Source organism: Haematobia irritans, chromosome 3 (assembly GCF_050003625.1).
Source record: "Haematobia irritans isolate KBUSLIRL chromosome 3, ASM5000362v1, whole genome shotgun sequence".
In the NCBI taxonomy this organism is placed as follows: Eukaryota; Metazoa; Arthropoda; class Insecta; order Diptera; family Muscidae; genus Haematobia; species Haematobia irritans.
This window is the reverse complement of record NC_134399.1, coordinates 14,152,863-14,171,878: the sequence shown is the minus strand read 5'-3', so window position 1 is coordinate 14,171,878 and position 19,016 is coordinate 14,152,863. Positions and strand designations below refer to the sequence as shown.

The 19,016-nt window shown below is 35.0% G+C and overlaps 2 protein-coding genes across 3 annotated transcripts in view; one reads left to right on the top strand and one right to left on the bottom strand.

The window, feature by feature from the left end:
• meso18E overlaps nt 1-19,016 on the bottom strand; it is a 140,386-nt gene that overhangs the window by 88,830 nt on the left and 32,540 nt on the right. The window lies entirely within an intron of this gene.
• The window catches only part of LOC142229835 (solute carrier family 7 member 14), a 126,309-nt gene that overhangs the window by 91,357 nt on the left and 15,936 nt on the right, over nt 1-19,016 (top strand). For both annotated transcript variants that reach the window (XM_075300415.1, XM_075300414.1), the window contains exons 2-3: nt 18,265-18,390; nt 18,831-18,984. In XM_075300415.1, coding sequence (XP_075156530.1) covers nt 18,891-18,984 — 94 coding nt within the window. In that variant the 5' untranslated portion in view covers nt 18,265-18,390; nt 18,831-18,890. The remainder of the gene's footprint in view (nt 1-18,264; nt 18,391-18,830; nt 18,985-19,016) is intronic.

Here is a 19,016-nt window from a genome sequence, read left to right as displayed (position 1 = left end):
CGACAAAATTTTCTGCAGAAATAAAGGTAAAAAATCTATAGAAATAAAATTTTGAGAAAATTTCCCGTTGAAATACAATTTTTAGAAAATTTTCTATAGCAATAAAATTTTTAGAAAATTTTCTATAGCAATAAAATTTTTAGAAAATTTTCTATAGCAATAAAATTTTTAGAAAATTTTCTATAGCAATAAAATTTTGACAAAATTTTCAAGAGAAATAAAATTTTGACAAAATTTTCTATAGAAATAAAATTTTGACAACATTTTTAAATAAATACAATTTTGTCAAGATTTTCAGTAGAAAAAAAATTTTGACAAAATTTTCTCCAGAAATAAAGTTAAAAAAATTCTTTTAATTTAATTAAGTTTAGATAAAATTAAACTAAATTAATATAATAAAAAATTATACATAATAGAAAAAAATTTTGACAAAAATTTCAAAAGAAATAAAATTTCGACAAAATTTTCTGCAGAAATAAAGGTAAAAAATCTATAGAAATAAAATTTTGAGAAAATTTCCCGTTTAAATACAATTTTTAGAAAATTTTCTATAGCAATAAAATTTTTAGAAAATTTTCTATAGCAATAAAATTTTTACAAAATTTTCAACAGAAATAAAATTTTGACAAAATTTTCAATAGAAATAAAATTTTGGCAAAATTTTCTATAGAAATAAAATTTTTACAAAATTTTCAATAGAAATAAAATTTTGACAAAATTTTCTATAGAAATAAAATTTTGATAAAATTTTCTACAGAAATAAAATTTTGACAAAATTTTCTATAGATATATTTTTTTTTTAGAAAATTTTCTATAGAAATAAAATTTTGGAAAAATTTTCTATAGAAATAAAATTTCGACAACATTTTTAAATAAATACAATTTTGTCAAGATTTTCTATAGAAATAAAATTTTGACAAAATTTTCTCCAGAAATAAAGTTAAAAAAAAATCTTTTAGCTTAATTAAGTTTAGATAAAATTAAACTAAATTAATATAATAAAAAAATTATAAATAATAGAAAAAAATTTTGACAAAAATTTCTGCAGCAATAAAATTTTGACAAAATTTTCTGCAGAAATAAAGGTAAAAAAATCCATAGAAATACAATTTTGAGAAAATTTTTTATTGAAATAAGATTTTGACAAAATTTTCTATAGCAATAAAATGTTTACAAAGTTTTCAATAGAAATAAAATCTTGACAAAATTTTCTATAGCAATAACATTTTTACAAAATTTTCAATAAAAAAAATTTTTACAAAATTGTCTATAGGAATAAAATTTTGACAAAATTTTCAATATAAATAAAATTTTGACAAAATTTTCTATGGAAATAAAATTTTGGAAAAATTTTCTATGGAAATAAAATTTTGCCAAAATTTTCAATAGAAATAAAATTTTGACAAAATTTTCAATAGAAATAAAATTTTGGCAAAATTTTCAATAGAAATAAAATTTTGGCAAAATTTTATTTCTATTGAAAATTTTGCCAAAATTGTCTAAAGAACTACAATTTTGACAAAATTTTCAATAGAAATAAAATTTTGACAAAATTTTCAATAGAAATAAAATTTTGACAAAATTTTCTATAGAAATAAATTTTTGACAAAATTTTCTATAGAAATAAATTTTTGATAAAATTTTCTATAGAAATATTTTTTTTAGAAAATTTTCTATAGATTTTGACCGAAATTTCTAAAGAAATAAAATTTTGTCAAAATCGATTTATACATCGATGGCTCCAAATTGGATGGGTTTCGGAGTATATTCTAAAGACCTGGAACTTCGAATAGCGAAAAGATTACCTAATTACTCTAGTGTCTTTCAGGCTAAAATATTACCAATAAAAGAGATGGCAAATTGGCGAAGAAGTAACCTCAGACAGCCAACCTGCAATAAAATCCTTGGACTCTGTGTTCCTTAACTCAAAAACGGCCATCGACTGCCGCAAATCTCCCAACTAGATGGCTGAGCAGTACAATGTTCACCGAATATGGGTGCCTGGCCACAGGAACATACGGGGGAACAGCAAAGCGAACGATTGCTAACTCATTCTAGGAACTATCTTTGTGCATATTCCTGGGGAACTAGAATATGTTGGGATGGCCCTGGCTACCTGCAAGCTCTTGCTGCGTGAAAAGGCTGTTATGATAGTTATATGACCCCATTTAAACTTAAACCGCACACTAGATAAGCTAGTGTTCTAGGACGTATAGTTTAGGAGATACGAGCAAAACAAATTTTAATTTAATAAAAATCTTTTTAAAAATCCAATTTAATAACATTTTCGATTTTTTTTTGTGTGATTGGGTAAGAATCCTTAGAAACAATTTTATTTTTAGAAATTAGCATCTATATTTTAGTCGGACAAAGCCGATGTGTCAAATATTGGTCGGCGGCGTCTAAAATTAGTGACTTCATCTCTGTAGTCTACCCGGTTCGACTTAGACATTTTTTATTAATAACACCATGTATTAGCTCATATATCTTTTTTGGAAGTGATAAATTTATAATATTTCACATTTTGTTTTTCGGACACAAAAAGGTCATGGGAATATGAACAATCCTTGGCCATAAGGAAAAGTTTGACGGGCGGATTTTTTAGACCTTTCGTCAAAAAAAAGCCTATCAATTACATTATCATGTATTTGAAAATTACCAAAATTGGTATATACATATATAGTTCAAAATACAGTGATAATATTGATTTATTGATATATAGTTTTTTGGTGCTCATAATTTGTCATTTAGGAAAATTGAGTGATTTAAGGTGTAATTTGTAATGGACACGCACCCAATAACGCGCCTCATATATTGTGGGAAATGAGTAGGAGACACAAAAAGGCAAAAATATCTTGACATTTAAGGCCATTGCCACCAAATAACAAGGAAATAATCGAAAAGTCGTTGTATAGGTCAAATAGGAGTATTGAAAATAATTTGTGCTAAGGAAAGTATATTATTCTTGATATTTTGATAATACCTAGAAAAAAAGAGCCGGGGTTATTATGATGGGAAAATAACATAATTTTTTTTTGCAAATATTATCTTTAGAGTGAGATCAGTTTTTTTTGTTTTTGACAACGACATTTTGATTAATATGTCTAAGGTGTTAACATATCCATAGCAATAGGCGATATGCAAACACTTAGGTTAGGTTAAAGTGGCAGCACGATTTTATTCAGGCTCACTTAGACTATTCCGTCCATTGTGATACCAACTAAAAACCACATTAATGTTGAACCCACCCTATTATTTTCTTCTGTTGAACCAACCTGATTGTTCCAAAAATATTAGCAAACTGCTTAAATTAATGTTTTCCAAGTCCGCCAGTAATCTAAAGCTGAAATTCGCATACGCCTTACACAAAATAAAGGAAACTCACACAGGAGGTATTTAATTGATTCCTTTTCCTACGCATCATGACAGCTCATACAGTAGTCATTATACCTCACGCCAATAGTTTTTGCAAACTCGCCTATCAGGCAACGACTCGTTATAGCAGATATCAAGAGCCATATCGGACGTATTGAGAACACTAATATATCTAGTGTAAGGTTTAAACTTAATTGGGGCCATATTTGCTTGGTGTCGTTACAACCCTAGCAATTCTCCCATCGTACATTTGCCATCATAACAGCCTTCTCACGCAGTAAGAGCTCGCTGGTAGCCAGAGGCATTCCAACAGATTCTAGTCCCCCTGGAATATGGTACGTAAGGTAGTTCCTAGCTTTGCAAACTCATCCGCTTCGCAGTGCCCCGTTAAGTTCATGTGGCCAGACAACAATATTACTTGAATATTATACTACTTAGCCATCTCGTTGAGAGATTTGCGGCAGTCGATGACCGTTTTCGAGTTAAGGAACACAGAGTTCAAGGATTTTATTACAAGTATATATAAATGCCAAATACACTACTACAGTGATTAGGTAATCTTTTCGCTTTTCGATGTTCCAGGTCTTTAGAATATACTCCGAAACCCACCTGTCCATCCAATTTGGATCCATAGGTGTAGAAATCAATATAATATTTATTCCCCGGGGTCTGTGTGCACCACGCCTCATTGTTGGGAATTAGAATTTCAAACTTTTTGTCGAAAAGCGGTTTCGCCAGAGGATAATCCACTACGTTTGGCACATCTGGCATTATTTTGAGGACTGAACTGTAACCGTACCTTTTTTCCGACCACAGCGATAGCTCGCGCAACCGTACAGCCGTTGTTGCAACAGACTGTTTAGCCAAAATGGGTATAGATGCAGCATAAGGGAATCTGTTGTCGGCTGCTGAAGTGCCGGCCACCAGACCATAACACCCTAAGGCATTATAGGCCTTACCACTGCACTATTTTCGGTTTTAGTCCCCACTTTTTTCTTATTACCTTTTTGCACAGGTACAAAGCTACCGGTGCTTTTCTCGCCCTTTCTTCAATAATAAGCTTAAAGTTCAACTTCCTGTTCAAAATAACCCCAAGGTATTTGCATTCACCAAAAGGAATTTCAATACCCCCTAAGGAGATGGGCTTAATCGTGGGAATTTTGCGTTTTTTTCAGTGCATGACTACTTCTGTCTTGCAGGATTTACCCCACGACCATTCTCTTCTCTTGTTTTTCGTTCATTTCCCAAAATAAGCGACAGAATAACGTGACGGCTTGTGGCGTGTAGCCAAATTAAAATCTATTAGCATTCCTTGGCGTAAAATGGAATAATGCTCGCATCAACCGCTTCTTCAGCTGTCGAAAAATGGCGTTGGATGACAAATCAAATCGATATTTTTTTGCTTAAAACTTCAGTTGTTTGAGCCGATGTGTGAGAGTTCACTTTGTCGTGGTGAGGAGTGATCTGTCTTCAGGCATGCTGCGGAGACATCCTGTCGCAGTTCTAAGGGCAGCGTTTTGGCAGGTCTGAATGTTATTCCTGTCTAAGATGTCCACATTGGCACTGCATAGTTTACCACTGACCGGCCAATTGCCTTATAAGTAGTCAACAAGGTTTCTTTGTCCGCTGTCGGCAAGCGATGTGATTACATGGTTTCTACCGCGGAGCCTGTCATAAATTTCCAAGGCATGGGCAGACGACTTGAAAAGGCTGTAGAATGTGACGCCAAGAATCTTGGGGTAATCTATAGTCAGAATTTTTCTGCCATGGACTCTCACAACTGCCTGCGTACTTCTGTCGTCCATGCAGTGAATAGTGTAGCTGAGAATTTGGTAGGAGATATCCTCAAATTTCTAACAGTGAAATAACTGATAAGATCAGTTTAATCGATCGCAGATATCATCAACAATGGGACCGAATGGCAAGATTGTATAGTCAGTCAGGAGGGGGTGGAATAGATGATAGGTAGCAGTTAAACAGTGCTGGAGATATCACCCCACCTTGGGGAACTCCCTGTTGCACTCTACGGGGTTTTGACTTCTCATCCCTAAATTCCACATATGACTGGTGTCCGCATAGATAATTTAGAATCCAACGGAGCCTGTCATAAATTGCCAAGGCATGGGCAGACGACTTGAAAAGGCTGTAGAATGTGACGCCAAGAATCTTGGGGTAATCTATAGTCAGAATTTTTCCGCCATGGACTCTCACAACTGCCTGCGTACTTCTGTCATCCATGCAGTGAATAGTGTAGCTGAGAATTTGGTAGGAGATATCCTCAAATTTCTAACAGTGAAATAACTGATAAGATCAGTTTAATCGATCGCAGATATCATCAACAATGGGACCGAATGGCAAGATTGTATAGTCAGTCAGGAGGGAGTGGAATAGATGATAGGTAGCAGTTAAACAGTGCTGGAGATATCACCCCACCTTGGGGAACTCCCTGTTGCACTCTACGGGGTTTTGACTTCTCATCCCTAAATTCCACATATGACTGGTGTCCGCAAAGATAATTTAGATTCCAACGGTTGGTTCCTGCCAGTAGGGACGAGTTCTCGATCTCGTCGAATATTCTGTCATGGTTGATCGTATCGATAGGTCAAACGCCACGAGGACTTCCTGTGACACGACTTGGGCTTATTGAGTCCTCTATTTATATATGCATCTGTCTCGGGATGGGGGTTCTCTGCATCGGTTCGACCCATCGAGGCCTACTTATCGGCCAGCGGCTGCCACATGAGTGTACGTGGTTGATCTTCGGTGGCAGACAAATGACTGTATAATACTCAGAAGTGACTGTACGATTGCGACATTCCAGTTTTTCAGTAACAAAAAGGCAATTATTTGCTTGGAAGTGCTTCGTGCGCGAGAAATTTTTTTCGACCAATCGAAACGATCCTTTTCGTCTCAATCTCACGATAGATCGAATGATAATTTTGCAATATTATTTGGCTGATTTTGGACGACTTTCATGGAATTCGTCTTGGAGTGAACGACCTCGCACGAAATGTTAACGATTTAATGTCATTTTTCGGGCGAGATGGATCTTTTAAGTTGCTGTAAACATCAGAAATAGGGTTCGTGTGTCAAAACTTTCTGAGTACGTCTAACCTCAAAATGTCAACCTTTACGATAGGGCCGTCAGTTTCCAGATTGCTACTCTTGGGGTGCCCAATCCCGAAATATAAAAGGCTATGAAGGGAGACTTACTCTCAGAATATCTCCTCATTAAGTTCCTGCTAAACTAAAGTTAGATATAAACCCCTTTGCCAGCCTCTTGTGACGAGAATCACCCTTCTTGAACACAACCTTCTCTAATCAAAATAAAGTGGCTCGAAAAGTTTCAAGACTCTTGGAATAAATTATCACAAAAATTCTAAAAATGAACAATAAGGGGGGAGGGATGGAAATAGGTGATACTAAATACTCTCTAGTCCATTGAACAATGTACAGAAACTTTTACAAATGTAATGGGCGTTTATTTTCCGGTTGGATAAATTTAAGCTACAATAATGTGAACGAATGAATGAAACCAATGGACATTTTCTACTCATCCTGGTCATTTCTATGGAATACAATGCTCGGTTTGTTTTTCTTGTCCTATGTGACGACATCGTTTTGAAGAGAATAAGAAACACATTGCCCGTGGTTTTGGTCATCATTGCCTTCATCACACACACACACACTTTTTCTTGCTATTTTGCATTGTGGTTCATAGTATACGAAACTCACACACACACATACACTTATGCCACCATGTCCTTTGTCAGACAAATGGCATTGAGGCCAAATGATAATGACACATTTCAGGCAACGCCAGGAAACTGGCAACAACTTGTGGCATACTATGACGATGACTATGCTGATGAGGAGGAATATGCTTTAAGCACGCACACTGAAACTAGGCCTCTCATCATCGCCAATGTAAGCAAATGAGTGCTACATTTGACGAGAAGTACTACTCGAGTTAATAAAAATGTATGTGCGATATTCACTTGATGATACGACCAATTTGCACTGACTGCTCCTATCCGTCCGTCCTTCCATGACTGCGGGGTTTTTTCCTTCGTTTTTTTATTTATTTTTTTTTTTTCTGGAGGAAAATCAATGTTGAATTTATCTAGTTTTAAAATTGCACAGTATTTTAATGAGATTTTTGAGTTTTCCAATTCAATTCGCGAAGCGTATAGATCTCATATATAGAACGATCCCACGATGTGACATCTGCGACAAGTACCTAACATATTTAGAATGAAAAAAGGAATACAGTTAGGGAAGCAGGCTGTTTTAACTGGGTGTGTATGTAGGTTTCCGATGTCAGGATCATTGGATTGGCGGTGCTTGCGAAGAGATGACTTGTAATATGGGGCGAGTGGCCGCATTTCGTGCATTCATCGTGAAAAGCTGGGTTCAGGAGCGAGAGACAATTGTCCAGGTACCTACAAATACCGGGGCTGGAATAATACTGATCTTCTTCTCCTAGACAAGTTTTTCTCGTCGTCTCTAAAGGTCAATGGTATACCACTAAGGACAACGCCGTGTCCATAGGTCAGCATTGCTTTCGAAATCGCTTCTGTGGGACCCCGTCATTTCTGTTGGACGATTTAGCTCAATTCCCTTAATTACAGCGATCTCTCCTAATAGTGTGTTTGGAACATACATCTGCACTTAATAAGAACTAACGGGTCAAGAGAGTGCAATGTGCCATCATAGATAGCATATGGGACCCATTTCATATCACAAACAACTGGAGACGATATGGAGGCTGGGTAGTATATTAAAGGACCCTGAAAGGTCCTTTAATAGATGCGATGTCTCGTCAGTCGAGGGTCATATCCACACTTTGAAGGAACATCTTGAACATTGCCGAGTTCACAAGAGGAAGGGAACTTTTTTAGGTACCTCGTGATATTGCACTACATCGCAACTGAAATAGCACCGATCTGGTCTCTGTATTAAATCGTCTCTTATCGTCGTTTAAAGGTGTGATTCTTCCCTCCAGTACAATGCTGCACTGGTAGGAAGAAATCGCTTTCTGAAACGCAGTTGTATGCGCTGCCTATAATGTCGCCATTATTCCCTCACTACAATCCAGGCAGATAGCTGGTGGGTGAGGAGTTTGTAGTGTTGGCTGACCGAAAGCATTTTGTAATTGAGCTGCAGAGCTGTTCGGATGTATTGGAGTGACAACCGGTAGCAACCTTTGGCGCAGTAGTTTTCTCAATTGGGTTACTCTAACACTGGAAGTACAAACAGATGCCGCGTAATCGATCAGGAGAAGAAGAATGGACTCGTAAGGCTTTTTATCCTCATCATATTTTATGTTCCTTAGGTGAAATAGCACAGGTCTATCTTCTCTATGCATTTATTTCTCATCATCACTGACAGGCGCGGTTCTCCCATCCAGTACAATGCTGCACTGGTTGAAAGAAATCGCCTTCGACAACGAAGATGTATGCGCCACGTAACATATAATACGGCACTTATTCTCTATACAAGAATGTGCCCTCTTAGGGAAGTCTATCCAACTGCAACATATCAGGTCCACGATGGGATGACTCGTGACTTAATATCATCCATAAGAGAAACTTTTTATGTTCCCGGACACACCAAGAAATGCCACCGATTTATTCTCCTCGCTGACAGGCGCTGGTCTTACCTTCAGTACAATGCTGCACTGGTAGGAAGAAATCATAGTTAGATGCGCCGCTTATAGAGCCGCCTTACAGTCGACGCCGACCAGGTGATTGATTGTTTGTCTCTTCTGAAATCGAACCGGATGGTCTTGGCTTTCGAAGAACGTGCTCTCTTAGGGAGGTTTCCCCCTGCACTATATCTCGAGCTGAAGGGTCACTAGTACGCAGTGTTGGCTTTGTACTTGAGTTGCAGATGCTGCTCGGGTGTATTGGAGTGACAACCGGTGGCAACCCTTAGTGCAGTATTTTGCACCAACTGGAAGTTTCTCCACTGGAAATACAAACAGGGACCGCATAAGCGATCAGGGGAAGCAGAATGGAATCGTTAAGTTCTTGAATCGCCTCCCCATCTTTCCTCCAAACGCTGGCAGCCAATACCTTTAGAATCTTTTTTCTCCCAAAATTTTGGCGCCCATTTCCGAGTTTTTTATAAAGAGGAACAGGCCGTTGGACGCTAAGCCAAGATCTGTGGGGCTGTTAGACGTGGGAATGCTCTGGCCATTGATGTGTCTTTATGAGTGGACAGTGTGTCTTTCGCTATGGAAAATTTCTGGATAAGTCAAACTCAATACCGTCTACATCCCATGATTTCCATTGACGAATTGAGCTTAAGTTCTTCCTGAATCTGATGGCGGTAAGTCAGTACGAGGAATCCCTCCTAATTGAGGCATGGATAAGGTATGTTACACTTGTACATTAGTCGGTCTTTGAGTGATAACATGTGGCGATTCTCAGCATGGGGTAATGGACTGTCTATCATATCATAAAATCATTTGGAAGATGCCGTCATGTGGTCCATAACTCCCATGCGAGCCACACTTCTATCATTTCCAAATACGCGGAAAGGGTTGTGGATAGGTCGCATTTATATCGACGGCGCGGCAGATTAGTCCTTCGTAAGTTTCATCACCGGAACTTTTTCCGTCGAAGGGGCCCCATTGTACCCATCGGCGGGAAAGGTGATAGCTTCACAATGGCATCGACTACGTGGAAAACGGTAACCCAATAACAGGACTGTACTATTCCAAAATATTGACACTGAATTGGAGGAAATATAGCCCCATATGGCGAAGAGAAAAGTGCCCTTCCATAATGATAACGCAACAGTTCCCACCTCCTGCCTGACACATATGCAAGTTTGAACGAATTGGGTTACAATTTAGGCTAGCTATGGGAGCCACCGTGGTGCAATGGTTAGCATGCCCGCCTTGCATACACAAGGTCGTGTGTTCGATTCCTGCTTCGACCGAACACCAAAAAGTTTTTCAGCGGTGGATTATCCCACCTCAGTAATGCTGGTGACATTTCTGAGGGTTTTCAAAGCTTCTCTAAGTGGTTTCACTGCAATGTGGAAGCACTCAGTGATAAGAGAGAAGTTCACCAATGTGGAATCACAATGGACTGAATAGTCTAAGTGAGCCTGATACATCGGGCTGCCTCCTAACCTAGGCTAGCTGCCCCATCCACCATAAATTCCTGATTGGACATCCTTGGAGTTGTCTGGAAAGAAAAATATTTTGAAATCTTTTTCTCTCCAGACAAATGCGCAAAGAGGGCATCGCCACGGAATATTTTTCACGTCTCGAGAAAAAAATTTTCCCACACAAATAAAGTTTCTATTTCTGAGGTCCAACCTTTCATGATTCCCACACATATATCAACTGTTAAAAAAACACTGTTCCTCATACTCTTTAGAAATAATATCAATCTTGTTTCAGCCATTTCTGTGCTGTTGTTCTTCTAATGATGATGCATGATGGGAGGGTTGATTCTATTGTTGATGTTTCTGTTGATGTCAGCTCTGATGATAAAGATGGCGATAGCAATTATGATTTCTGCTATTAGAACTTCCTATCATGCCTCAAGCAATCACTTTCTATCGTCTAACTCTCTGCATACTCTTCCCATTTTACTTAAGTGTATGATAAAGAACCGTTATTGTCGTAGAAATAACTGTGAATGACGATTTAGGCTTTTGTTCAATGTTGGACCTTTTTTTGTGCTTCCATTGTTCCCACTCAATTGCTAAAAGAGCTTCACTCTCACGTAGGCGCCATTGAGCGCCAGTTATGCCATAATGACAGAGTACTTGTTGCAAATATCAATTTACGGCATACAATCACTTCTGCCTACCATTCGTCCCTCCTGCTTTATTTTTTTAGTGCCACTTGCCTCTTTGCTGTTATGCCTTGTGTATTCTCTCTCTGAGGAAGGATGGAGGTTCTCTATTGTATTACCATAGAGTACTCTAAAAGTGTGCTGTGTTTGTGTTTTTAATTAATGTTCGAGCACTACTCAATCGTCTTCGTCATTGAGCCAAAGTTTACTTGAAAAACGATTAAGAAAAATGATTAAATGTCCTTCGAGGAATGTAGGAATCTCAATAAACACTTACATGTTGGAGAATGATAGCTTTGATTATTTCCATTGCCTTCTTCTTTCGTTTATGATTTTTTTGTTGAATTAAGGAAAAAGTTAGAAGAATTAAAGTGATCATAATGTTTGAAGATACGAATGTAATACCCTAAATCCTTGAAAACTAGGGTAGATGAGGAAACTTCCTGGTTCCTCGTGTAAGGTAGTTCTTAACTCATTTGGTTATAGGTTGGTAGGACATCCGTGAATATTGACCTGCTCTGCCAACTGATTGAAAATTTTACGAATGTTGATTCCTTTCTAAAATTGAGAATCCAAGGATTCACATTGACGTTTGCGATGTTCCCCTTGATTACAGAGGGGAAATACTTCAGCCATCAATTTGGGATAAATGGGATTTGGGGCGGTTGCATTGCCTCAATCCGGTTTTTAGAAAACTACCTGGTGGTAGGTCACCTTCATCGGGTGCAGTAGGCGTTATAGCATAAGCAACTTATTTTTAAATCAACGCAACTTAATTCATATTTTTATGTTAGCCTGATATCAATGCAGGCTGATCCTCCTGTGCTCCGAACTATGCAAACAAACTACAGGGCAAATAGTAGGTCGACGCTTCTATTCTACAGTATTCCCATAAATCTTCTTCAGAATTGCCAGGTATGCTAACTTAAAGAGTTGCGCAAAGAAATGCTGCAAATCATATGGAAGTGATTTCCAGAGTCAGTTTGCTTGCTTGCAAGTTTACGAAAATGCTTAATGCACCTGACAGTGTGTCCGCCCGTTTGCCAGACTCCATCATATTCGACGATACCGGTTAAAAACCCATCCCTCTTCTACCACGGAACCGTTTCCGCATTACTTCGAGGTGGACCCCCACGTGTCCGTGCCCAGACTAAAGCTTACATTCCTCATGTCGATGTGTCCATATCATTTTTTTTCTTTCAGAGAACATGTTCTACAAACCGCCCTATAGCTCTCCAGATCCTCTCCCGTTGTATCATCTTATGGATTATATTTCTCGGAGAGGTATAGTCCACCGGCTATATCGAAAGAATGTATGCTCGTCGTCACCCTTACGGCGCTAATACATTCAAAAGTAGCCGTGACCAGAGAGCATCTAAGTAATACGTAACTCCACCCGTTTGCCAGACTCCATCGCATTCGACGATACCGGCTAAAATCTCATACCTCTTTCTTATGAGGATGACTCCCAACTCGGAGTCAAACGCCCTCCGTCGTTCTGCCCACCGGCATCATTTTAAGAATGTATGCTCGGGCTCGTCCTTAAACTCCTCTTCTTCGTAAATACAGTTTTCTGATCCCAGTTCCTCTCCCTTTATACCATCTTATGGATTATATTTCTCGGAGAAGCATGTCCAATTTCATCTTAAAGCGCCTTCCGCCGTTCTGCTCACCGGCGACATCTTAAGAATGTCCATAAATTCTTCTTCTTCGTAATACAGTTTCCTGATCTGCATTTCCCATCTGTCCTTTGTCTCTTACCTACATCGTTTCTGTCATTTATCTCTGGTCTCTTGTTCGGTATCAAGTTTGTTGTTTGGCCCCGAAAACCTTTTGACGCACAATCACCTGGAGGTCAATTGGGATCTTTCCTGCTATTACTAACGCAGTTTCCCCTGATATTGTGCGGCATGCTGGATTGATCGTCGGAACTGCCGTTCTGAATGATGCGGTTTTGCTCTATTCCGTCTCTGTAGGTTCGACTCCCAGATCTCACATCCATAGAGGAGTATACTGTTAGTCATCTTTCTTCTGCTTAGAAGAGGGTCTCCTATGTTTGCCATTAGCCTTCTCAATCGATACGTTACCATAGCATATTCTTTCCGTTGCGTACTCTTTCTGCTTGGAGTACGTTAGTTTTGATTCCAGACTTAATCCCAAGCTTTTCTGCACTATTTCGTCTCTGTAGAGTCGACGCCCAGAACTCACATCCATATAGGAGTTGGAAGATGGCCTCCTATATTTGTCATTAGACTCCTGAATCGATAGGTTATCATAACAGCTTCTTTCCGTTGTCTGCTTGGAGTACGTTAGTTTTGAGTCCAGCCTTAGTCCAAATTTACTGCCTTGTTGGCATTAGGTTAGGTGCCAGCCCGATGTATCAGGCTCACTTAGACTATTCAGTCCATTGTGATACCACATTGGTGAACTTCTCTCTTATCACTGAGTGCTGCACGATTCCATGTTAAGCTCAATGACAAGGGATTTCCTTTTTATAGCCGAGTCCGAACGGCATTCCACATTGCAGTGAAACCAGCTTTGAAACCCTCCGAAATGTCACTGAAAAACTTTTTGGTGTTCGGTCGAAGCAAGAATCGAACCCACGACCTTGTGTATGCAGGGCGGGCATGCTAACCATTGCACCACGGTGGCTCCCTTGGCATTACCTTGTCTATGTGTGTCTCTATTTTTAGAGGCAAATGCCGTTTTGTTAGTAGTAGCAGTTCGGTCTTTTGCATGGCTCTGCGTATCCAACCATGAGTACTCGTATCTTCAGTATTCCTAGCTTTTTTCACAGCGGCTATATCATCAGCGCAGCCAACAAAGAATGTATAGACTGGTTATGTTTATCCTCAGTATTTCATCGTATGTTGCAGACCAGCGATCTGGTCCGAGGATTGAGCTTTGTGCGACACTTGAGATTACTTCCATTCTTCCAGAGCCTTATAGAGTGAATGAAATATTGCTAAGGCAAGACTTTGTGGCTTATGCTACAATCATCATACCTGACAATTCTGAAGATGCTGGTAAAACATCTTCAGAATTGTCAGGTATGATGACTGCTCGGGATGCTGGCTCTTGTAACACTGGACTTAGTACTTCAAATCGTTAAATTCAATCTCGGAAAGCCTCCAAGCTAGTCCGCACGGAGACAAAGCGACTAATCAGTCCATTTTGATACCACAGGTGGTGAACTTCTCTCAATGAAGTTTGCACAATTCTATGTTTCTCTTTTGCAGTACACTGGGATGAAGTGATGAGTCTAATAACTAATAGGACCATCCTTGCAACATTAAAAAATGATACCCTTGATTCTATTGAAAAATTTGTTACACATCTTACCTTACCTTACAATTTCCATGAAAAAAATATATTGGTTTATTATCCCACCTTGTCCTGTAAAGAGATAATTCTTTATATGTGTCTTCAAATTACTATAAAATGCATCATTTAGCACTCCCACACAGAACATAGTAATAGATAGCCAGAAATATTAATAAAAGTGAATGAAATGGACTATAAAAGTACATACTACAAAGGATCTTGGTCTTGTCCTTTTTTTCAGCTTCAAATGAAATCGCCCATAACGATATAAAATTCTGATGGAGATAGAGCAAAGAGAAATGTATATTGCGAAAACAGTAGGAAGACTCCTTTCTTTATGGACAAAATTCCCAACATATACGTTTCGTATACTGTCCATATCTGTTTTCTTTTTGTCCTTACAAAACCTTACAACAAGACCCTTAAGTGTCTAAAGGGAATACATTATCCTTGTGAATGCAATTTTTATTGGTATTTTACATATTCTGCAATATACATATACCATACATAGATGAGTTACTGACATTTATTCAGGTTGATATGCGTTGGTATGTGTATTGCTATATAAGATTGTATGCAATACTGAAAATTGGTCCTTGATTTTCATTTACACTTAGGTTTATAGATGTTAGATACATATTCATATGAATTCCATGCACCTTGGTAAATATTACCAAGTTTTGATTTATTTTAAGCATTGAACAATAAATCACATTGACTAACCCTCCAATCTGATAAAGAAAAGATTTCTGCTGTGCAATTAATAGACTATGGCATTTGCTCAAGTATTTATTGTCTACAAATGTGTATGACATTTCAGAAGATAAACAGAAACTACAATGAAAAAAATATATTAAAAAAAATTAAAAATTATTTTTTGTCGAGATAGGCGAACCATTTTCCAGCGATGAAAAAATAATATCGTCAAACCACTCGCCTCTTTTTCCGAGTGTTTTAAATGTCCATATAGCAAAATCTTTTAGTATTCAACATTGCAGTTCAATAAAAACATGCTATTTCTAATTCTTTTACATATTTATTCGAATATAAAATAATTTCCAAAATTTAGTTTCTATAGAAAATTTTATCAAAATTTTATTTCTATAGAAAATTTTGTCAAAATTTTATTTCTATATAAATTTTATCAAAATTTTATATCTATAGAAAATGTTGTCAAAATTTTATTTCTATAGAAAATTTTGTCAAAATTTTATTTCTATAGAAAATTTTGTCAAGATTTTATTTCTATAGAGAATTTTGTCAAGATTTTATTTCTATAGTAAATTTTGTCAAAATCTTATTTCTATAGAAAATTTTGTTAAAATTTTATTGCTATAGAAAATTTTGTCAAAATTTTATTTCTATGGAAAATTTTGTCAAAATTTTATTTCTATAGAAAATTTTATCAAAATTTTATTTCTATAGAAAATTTTTATCAAAATTTTATTTCTATCGAAAATTTTGTCAAAATTTTATTTCTATAGAAAATTTTGTCAAAATTTTATTTCTATAGAAAATTTTGTCAAAATTTTATTTCTATAGAAAATTTTGTCAAAATTTTATTTCTATAGAAAATTTTGTCAAAATTTTATTTCTACAGAAAATTTTATCAAAATTTTATTTCTATAGAAAATGTTGTCAAAATTGTATTTCTATCGAAAATTTTGTCAAAATTATATTTCTATAGAAAATTTTGTCAAAATTTTATTTCTATAGAAAAAGTTGTCAAAATTTTATTTCTATCGAAAATTTTGTCAAAATTTAATTTCTATAGAAAATTTTGTCAAAATTGTATTTATATCGAAAATTTTGTCAAAATTTTATTTCTATAGAAAAGTTTGTCAAAATTTTATTTCTATAGAAAATTTTGTCAAAATTTTATTGCTATAGAAAATTTTGTCAAAATTTTATTTCTATAAAAAATTTTGTAAAAATCTTATTTCTATAGTAAATTTTGTCAAAATCTTATTTCTATAGTAAATTTTGTCAAAATTTTATTTCTATAGAAAATTTTGTCAAAATTTTATTTCTATAGAAAATTTTGTCAATACTTTATTTCTATAGAAAATTTTGTCAAAATCTTATTTCTATAGTAATTTTTGTCAAAATTTTGTAAAAATCTTATTTCTATATAAAATTTTGTCAAAATTTTATTTCTATAGAAAATTTTGTCAAAATTTTATTGCTATAGAAAATTTTGTCAAAATTTTATTTCTACAGAAAATTTTGTCAAAATTTTATTTCCATAGAAAATGTTGTCAAAATTTTATTTCTATCGAAAATTTTCAAAAAATTTTATTTTTATAGAAAATTTTATCAAAATTTTATTTCTATAGAAAATTTTGTCAAAATTTTATTGCTATAGAAAATTTTGTCAACATTTTATTTCTATAGAAAATTTTGCCAGAATTTTATTTCTATAGAAAATTTCGTCGAAATTTTCTTTCTATAGAAAATTTTGGTCAAAATTTTATTTCTATAGAAAATTTTGGTCAAAATTTTATTTCTATAGAAAATTTTGTCAAAATTTAATTTCTATAGAAAATTTTGGTCAAAAATTTTTTGTCAAAATTTTATTTCTATAGAAAATTTTGTCAAAATTTTATTTCTATAGAAAATTTTGTCAAAATTTTATTTCTATAGAAAATTTTGTCAAAATTTTATTTCCATAGAAAATTTTGTCAAAATTTTATTTCTATAGAAAATTTTGTCAAAATTTTATTTCTATAGAAAATTTTATCAACATTTTATTTCTATAAAAAATTTTGTCAAGATTTTATTTCTATAGAAAATTTTGTTCAAAATTTTATTTCTATAGAAAATTTTGCCAGAATTTTATTTCTATAGAAAATTTTGTCAAAATTTTATTTCTATAGAAAATTTTGTCAAAATTTATTTCTATAGAAAATTTTGTGAAAATTTTATTGCTATAGAAAATTTTGTCAAAATTTTATTTCTATAAAAAAAATTTATTTTTATAGAAAATTTTATCAAAATTTTATTTCTATAAAAAATTTTGTCAAAATTTTATTTCTATAGAAAATTTTCAAAAAATTTTATTTTTATAGAAATTTTTTTCAAAATTTTATTTCTATAGAAAATTTTGTCAAAATTTTATTGCTATAGAAAATTTTGTCAAAATTTGATTTCTATAGAAAATTTTGCCAAAATTTTATTGCTATAGAAAATTTTGTAAACATTTTATTTCTATAGAAAATTTTTGTTAAAATTTTATTTCTATAGAAAATTTTGTCAAAATTTTATTTCTATAGAAAATTTTGTCAAAATTATTTCTATAAATAATGTTCTCAAAATTTTATTTCTATAGAACTTCGATTCCGAAGTGATGTAATGGCTGCTAGCCGCCTCAGCCCCCACCTAAGCAGAAAATATTTTAAAACAGCGTGACCGACATGCAGCCGAACTTTAAACAAGGGCTATAAGACACACGTTAGGGCTTCGCTAAACCAACCCCGACTTCTGTTTTGTCTTATCCCTAGCTCCTAATCAATATCGATTTTCTTTTAAAAAGGCATTTCAAAATTCTTAAATCCAACAAGAATTTTTCTCAGTATTCATAATAGGTGGAAGGCTATTGTACTTGGTTATATAAATTAGCCATTGCCAACAGTTGTCATTTGTTTTCTCAACACCTTGTATAAATACATAAATTCTAATAACTACTAGACGGATATATGCTAATGCCTAATGTCTTTTCTCCTTCCTTTCGATACGCTGACATTTTCAGGTCAAATTCAAAGTTCCCTTGCCACCCGGAGTTTCAACTTCTACGCTGCTGCCAAAGTTAATACGTACCAAGGATGTTAAACAACTGCAGGACGGCACAACACAGCCTTCAAAACCAAAATTAACGGTAAGTGTTTTCACAGGATACATTGTGGCGGTAGTGGTTGTGTCGAATGGCTAAGAATAACAACAGAAGACAATGGGGAAAATTTTTTGAAATTATAATTTGATTTATTTTCAATTTTAAGAATTTTAAGAAATTTTATTTTTATTAGTTTATTTTACTTAATTTTATTATTTAATTGAATGTATTTTCAATTTAAATCAACTCAATTGATTTCATTTAATGTTCATTTCACTTTCAAATAATTCTCTTCCACTGTGTTGCTCCCTTACGACCGAGACCACCTTCTTTCGAAATGATTTCCCAGTCAAATACTACCGCTGAGTTATAGCAATCTTTAACTGTTGTGCTACTGCTACTAACCACTACATACCATCTCATACATATTTAATAAATTCGCTATTTGTTTATTTTGCATTTCTTTTATTGTGATATTTTTATAGAAATGCCTGAATACCTTGGATCTTACATCGTTGGGCATTGGATCCTGTTGCGGCACCGGCATGTATTTGGTGGCTGGCATGGTGGCCAAGAATATAGCTGGCCCTGGTGTGGTAATTAGTTTTGTTATTGCTGCATTAGCTAGTATATTTTCAGGTAATTAGATTTGTTGTTTATTATTACTCGAA